At 34.6% G+C, this 6,995-nt stretch overlaps 1 protein-coding gene across 2 annotated transcripts; it reads right to left on the reverse strand.

The window, feature by feature from the left end:
- Positions 1–493: 493 nt before the first annotated feature.
- Positions 494–6,736, reverse strand: LOC114759946 (uncharacterized protein YacP). 2 transcript variants are annotated; one of them, XM_028949189.1, is made up of 11 exons: positions 6,406–6,736; positions 5,122–5,193; positions 4,926–5,050; positions 4,661–4,821; positions 3,699–3,768; positions 3,249–3,303; positions 2,601–2,684; positions 2,279–2,317; positions 1,908–1,954; positions 1,207–1,320; positions 494–1,011 (listed from the first exon to the last, which is right to left on the reverse strand). In XM_028949189.1, exons 1-10 carry the CDS (start codon positions 6,571–6,573, stop codon positions 1,215–1,217), a joined length of 927 nt encoding a protein of 308 aa, XP_028805022.1. In that variant the 5' UTR covers positions 6,574–6,736; the 3' UTR covers positions 494–1,011; positions 1,207–1,214. The 2 variants fall into 2 exon arrangements, with proteins under 2 accessions (XP_028805022.1, XP_028805023.1); XM_028949190.1 differs by having other exon boundaries at positions 518–865.
- Positions 6,737–6,995: the final 259 nt, after the last annotated feature.

A 6,995-nucleotide genomic window follows, 5' to 3' on the forward strand; every position in this document is an offset into this window, starting at 1 on the left:
ATCAAACCAACTTTTAACCGGAAGTAATATCAAATTTCTAATTTCCAATGTCTACTTTCATTTTACAGCTCGCAATTCTTCAACTTCACCATTGCCCTTTTACAGTAAAATACTATGGACTTTCAGTCACACACTCAATAACAATTAGAGCTTCTCCTCTTCAACCCTGGAAGTCATGGAATTAGTTCATATTTTTTAACTTTTTATTTTAATTAATATATAATTTAAAAAAAATTATATTTTAATTGTCACTTTTTTTCAAAACACAGAGATTAATAACTAAAACTTTGTTTTGTAATTTGGGGCCAAAAACATTGAGAGCGATGCGGTTGAGTAACTAAAGAAGCCATTCTGCCACTGGCCCCTCCTTGAAAAACTTCCAAAAATCTGTATTTGAAAAAAAAGCTTGGAAATATAATAGCTCGAGTCCCTTTGCTATCTCATCCCGTTCCATTTGCTCATGCATTATTAAAAAAAAAAAAAAAAAAAGGTATGCCATGGACTTCACTTTTTCATGTGTCATTAATCATAACCTTCCTCCATAACTAATAAATCATGAATTTGGTATACGAATTACATATTAATGCATTATGAATGCCTTTTTTTTTTTTTTGGAAAACTGACTTGTGCATTTAGTTTTTTTCTTTTTTAATTAAAGCTGAATACGCCTAGCAATGAAATGACAACAACAAAGCCTCATCTCTTTAGGTGTAGTTGGCTACATGAATTGCACAACAACAAAGCTTTAAGCCTGGCAATGTAAAAACTAAATTACTTTACTCTTCTCTTAAAGTTGCTTTCCCATCATTATCTCAGGCCATGATCCCAGCAAAATGTCAGATTCCAACTTGCCACCTCGATAACCCTATAAATAGAAGAAGTAAAGGGCACTTTGCTTAAACTACTTCCACAGGAGCTCCGGCTATCCTTAAGTTCAAAGATAACATTGCAAAACTCAATAGTTTAGGATAGCCAGTATTCCCGTGAGAATAGTTTAAGGGCAAGAATGACCTGTAATAGAAACCCTCCATCACTTGAAATCTATATATAACACCTCTATGACTCTATGATTAAAAAAAAAAAACTTGCAACAGGCCTTATAATTCATGAACAGGGACAGTGCGATCTATTTTTGAAATTCTGTGCATAACTAAAATATACAAGGTAAGATGTTCTTCAGAGAAGATGAAAGACACTAAAAATAACCTGAATAGCTACTTGGGCTGATCTTGAGATAGCTTTTGCCTGAGGTCCTTCAACGCATCCACCACTTCTGCATCAAGATTGTGCTTCAACAGTCTACCTTGAAAAGAAGTGGATCTGAATGAAGAAAACAGCAAATCAATCAGCAAAATATTGTCATGTTATAACTATAATTTCAATAATCTCATCTATACTTTTTTTTAGACACGCTTCCATAAGAATCTCTATTCGAATTTCCTAGACACGAGACAACAAATTAGATACTCATGAAAGTGATCCTCGACAAGTAAAATTTGAGGAGAAATATTGATGATATTCTGAAAGAAATATGATACAACGATATTAGAAGAAATCAAGAAATAAGTGACAAAAAATGCATATTTCAACATGATTTTTTTCCCATAAGCAAGTTAGTTAAGATGCACAGTTGTCAAACTTAACACACAAACCAGGAGAAAAAGTACCATAAAAAAATTATCAGACAACAAAGTAAAGAGTTCTTTGCAAGGGGGAGGGCAACGAAAAGCTCAAAATCCACTACTGGCTTACAAAAGGATTAGAGTATTAAACTGAAGTTGGACAGCCCATAGAGTAGCAAGTTAAACCCATACTTGAGAAAGTCTAAAATGACATACAATAAAACCAACATTCTCCGATAGACGACAATGTAGTTCTTAAATTTATCAAAAATTGGTCACACACACCTTGTTTCTTTGAGCATCATTTCAACCTCCTTTTGTGATGCCTTGATCTACCAACCAAAAAATCAAACAAACAAGAGTATTAAAGTATCAAAGCACCTCTCATTCAAAAACACAAAATGAATAAAAACTTCTAAACAATGGCCAAGCTGATCTCAGATTTGAATCCATGCCCCTCTATTACAAATGGGCAGAGGAATTTTAGATTATTTTACTAGAAAGATAGGAAACCACAATTTCCTGCAAGATATCATATGAGAAGTTCTGCTTGAGCACATGTTACAAAATTACAATTTTTATGTTTCTATAGCTCTTTTTTCCCCCCTTATTGTTAAGGAAATGAGATAATATTTTTTGTCCATTTGGTGTTTTACCTCAGTAACCAATGCTTTGCAACTCCAAACACAGGCTCCCTGTAAAATACGTGACAATGTAAGTCTTTTGAACTAATAAACAAAGCATGAGGCTGAAGCAGCTTAAATATTGGGATGATAGCTTGTACCAAAATAAAAAGAACAAAAAGTCAATTATCATATTTAAAATCTGAAAATTATTTGAAGTTCTGAAAAATCAATAGATTTTTAGTTTAAGGACAGCACTTTACACATAACTGAAAGAGAAATGCTAAGACAATTGACAACAAATAATTATTCTTCAATTTTATGTAAGTTTCCAATCTAAGGGAAGGATGCGTACTGCTCCATGTGCAGCCTGTTGGTGACAATGATCAGAAGAAACAACCCACACTTTGGGGCATCCGTCCTCTTTCAATGCTGCAACCTAGAAGAATCGAAGAATAAATGAATGCATGCATGCATACAATATTTGCAAAGATGAATCACTTCGGTGAAACTAATATTAAAGCATGACCGAAGGCTCATGAAATGACTGTAGAAATGCAACTGAGCTGTAGAATTGATATATAGGGATAATCCCTCATTTAATTCTTAAACCACTTTCAAAAATAAATGCCAAAAATATAATTGATGGAGATAACTCTTCATAAAAGGCCCACATCTAAAAATGGTAAGAAAAATGACGCAAATATAAGTTTGTAGCAAACCAAACCGAGTAGCTTAAGCTATTTTTGGTGAAATGGGCAAGTTCAAGCACAAGCCTATACAAAAGTTGACAATAATTAAGTCCCTCGTATTCAAAGACTCATGTTATTTAGCATTATGGGACTTTATAGTTTACATGTTTACAGATTAATCATTATTTTGATTCCCCAATCAGACAACAAGACAGTATAAGTTAAATATGCAAAGAAGATTAATATAAAACTTGGAATAAAAATTTCAAAATAACAGTATAATAAAACCATAAATCCATAGATTCTGTTACCTCTGTCTCAATCCACGTATCAGCACATGTTTCAGCAGAGAAAACCACATCCACACTGCAACATTTGCGAAACTATAAATCTTAATATACATAAGACAAACATACTTTTATCAGACTCAGAGGAAGATAATAATTGAAGAAAATAACTTCACACCTCTGTAAGGCCCTGAATAAATGGAATTATTGAGTTTTAAGTCTTGTGAAATTTGTAACATGCAAAAGTCTTCCTGAATTCAGATAAACCTCATCTTTTACGTTGGAGGGGGTAGTAACAGGTGTTGCATTACTTTGATATAAATGGCTGATATCATAACAAAGTCATGTCACATGCATGCAAAATATTATTAAAGCCAATAGAAGAAGATCCTTTGCAATTATGCAACTTAGGGATCAAATATAAAAAACAAGTACTTGAAGATTTAACCATGTTTTTAGGCCTCAAAACTGTACCCAGCAAAATTTTCCTTGTGCGTAGGTAGTCCAGACAACATTGCATCAAAAACAACAACCACTTTCACCTCTGTAAACATTCACAAGTAACAAAGAGAAGTATCAACAATAGGTATGGACAATAGTTTTCATTATACTAAAGCGCACAAGATTATGAAAATTGACATTTCTCAGGTATTTAACTTTCTCAAGTAGAAACGCCAACATTCTCTCTGAATGCTACAACTCTTTGAACAAAATATTTTCCTTTAAATTAAATGTTGGTTACCATATGTTGCATTTGTATACAATTATAATGCAGCTTGTGACATTAACTTGAAGAACAATGGAATATCTTCACTTAATTGCACATATCAAGGCAGTGCCTTCCTCATTTGCTGGACCTATGTAGGACAAAAGGACAAACAATGGACCCATGTCCTCACTTTTTCAGCATCATAATTAGCAACCTTATAAATTTTGGCATGGATTCTCACATTCACTGATATCTTTTAAATGCCTAATTTAGCAGATTCAGAGACAATAATATTGACGCTAAAAATAACATTGAGACTCACTATTCATAGGAGAAAGCAATGTATGTTTAGCAACCTCTCTTTCTCGATGCAAGGTTAAACCTTTAGGAATTAAAAAGAGGATGGGAAGAAAATGAAAGGAAAAGGATTTGACAATGAACCCAGACATGATATATCCTTGTTATTTTTTCGATTGTTTTCCACCCCTCTTCCTTTCCTACTATTATTCTCCCCCACCACACACACACAGAGACTCTTCATCCTTCAAACCCTAGTTCGATAGTTTTAACATACATGCACAAGTGAAAGCAGAAAAAGAATGTTTCTATGTAGAGAGCTTAAGCAAGAGCATTGAATTCATCCTTTATTATTGAACATATTTCACATCAGAGATCCTTGTATAACTCAATATCCCGTTATGTTATTCTAAGAAGAAAAGGTACAAACCTCTCAGCATGCTAAAAGTCACAAGCTCATCAATAAGCTTTTGGCGAGCAATATCAAGTCTTCCTTTCATAAAATGTTTCTTCAGTTTCATCCAATAGCCACACACATTATAGCCATCAACAAGCAATACAGGGACTGCATCGTCTATGCCCTGGTTTGTACTGTACAGAAGATTTAGCAAACAAAAGGTGAACCTTTTCCAATAAGTTTAAAATGATTAAAAAGGAATGCTTAAACAAGATTGAAAACCTGGGGAGAGTATTACTAGTAGAGGTTAAGGGTGGGATCACGGTAGAGATCTGTATCTTCTGGAACATCCTCCTTCTCTATCTTCTTTTTGCGATAACTGGTTGAAGGCCTGGGGGTACCAGACTTTCTTTTTTGGAACTCCTACAGATATCCATCAAATGAGACACACAAAGGAGGTTGTAATATGAATTCCATAACAGCATGTAACCTACCTTCCATAACCTGAGGAATTGCAGGTTTTGCTTCACGTTTGATGTAATTCTTGGAGGAGATGACTCGGAAACCTACTGAGAAAGGGCTGTTAGGTGCAGTCTAAAATAATTCTTGTAAATATCCGTGTAAACACTAAACAAATCATTCCTTGTTCACAAATACAACATTTTAGAGGGGAAATAACAAATTTTTGTTCCCACTCATTTATTGGAACCAAAATATGATCACAGCATGTGCTCTTCATTTGAAGAAAAATGGCCTTCAAATGCAGTTACCAGGGAAAAAGAAAAAGTGCAGCAGTTGAATAGTACCACTACATTTTCTAGATGTCTATGAGAGTGACAAAAAGGTAATAAACATAGCAAAGTTTATGCAACCAAATAAAGAACCCCCCCTTCTTAAGGATATAAAACAAATAGAACATTAACACTCTTTGAAATAGAAGGATGGAAACAGATGCCACTGATAAATCAGAATTTGAGTTGCACCCATCGGATTGAGAGCTGACCTACAAGTCATAGGCTTAGAATAACTGCATGGCCCTTGAGAGGCTTGTATGTTGAAACATTCAAGCATATCTTTCTTTTATACTTAATTCTCTGCCTCTCTAACTCACTCCAGACCTTTGCTCTCTACGAATTATTTGTCTCCAACCCATATTGACTAGGGCGTTAAAGGCCCTGACCTTGTGCTATTTCTTAGGACACATTGCCAAAGATTAGCTCTGTGAGACCGGTTGAATGGGCAAATTATCGTTTATCAACCACCAACTAACAATTATTCTTCACTGTCCTTTTTTTTGCCGGGAATTTTTCTTCACTGTCCAACCAAAGATAAAAAGGTAAATATTTGAGATCCTTGTGTGCAATCAATGAGAGAATACTTTATGCCAGGCCGACAACATTAGAAATTCTGGAACTATCCAACCAAATGGGTAGATGACTGGTTCAGTGACAACTAGAGAGAGGATCAAAGACAACAACCAACTTGCAAATCATGCTAAAATTTTATTCATTCATAATTTTATACATTACGATAACATCTTTGACTACATTAACCTCCCTTCTGTCAGTCAACATCCCGATCATTTACCAACACAAATTCGTTCCCATGGTTATCAGCATGAACAGTAACTCAAGAATATTTACACAACCAAAGTTGCTATGAATTGATTAATTAAGGATAAGATAAAACGATCGTACATTAAACCAGAAGCGAAACATAGAATTAAACCAAAAAAAGAAAAAGCGAAACTTAGGACACTGGGGGGAGGAAAAAAATACCTTAGAAGCCTCATGGTGCTTCTTGCTTTTGGCGACAATGGTCCTGTAAGGAGAAGTAGCAGCGGCGGCTGTAAAAGAGGAAGAATATGAAGCACTGTAATAGCAGGGGCTACTTCCGGCGCATGGCTGGGAAATCAACGACAATGAAGATGATGTAACAGTTTTCATAGCCAAAGGGCCTTATTCCTTCTTCATATCGTTCCCCTTTCAAGTCCACTCGCATGATACTAACAGATATGATCCATCTCCGCCTTGGAGATTTCTGAAATTCTCGATTTTCAACTTCGAAGCTTACACATTTCTGACCAAAATGGATGCTGGGGAGTGATGATACTGAACGAGACAAGGGGATGGAATTTGGGCAAGCGACCGAGCCTTAGCCTCAAAGCCTTACCCTGGTGCTTTTTTTTTTTTTTTTTAATTACACAATTTAATTCAGCTAAAAAAAAATTACACAATTTAATTGGAATTTTTTTCCCTATCAAATTCTTTTCCAATATAATTCACTTTATTAAATTTATTATATGAATATATAATTTTATTCTTAACTCATTGTTCTATTTACAGAAAGTATATATATTAGATAGAAA

Source organism: Neltuma alba, unplaced genomic scaffold, assembly GCF_004799145.2.
Source record: "Neltuma alba isolate B1F8T4 unplaced genomic scaffold, ASM479914v2 tig00010922_pilon, whole genome shotgun sequence".
In the NCBI taxonomy this organism is placed as follows: domain Eukaryota; kingdom Viridiplantae; phylum Streptophyta; class Magnoliopsida; order Fabales; family Fabaceae; genus Neltuma; species Neltuma alba.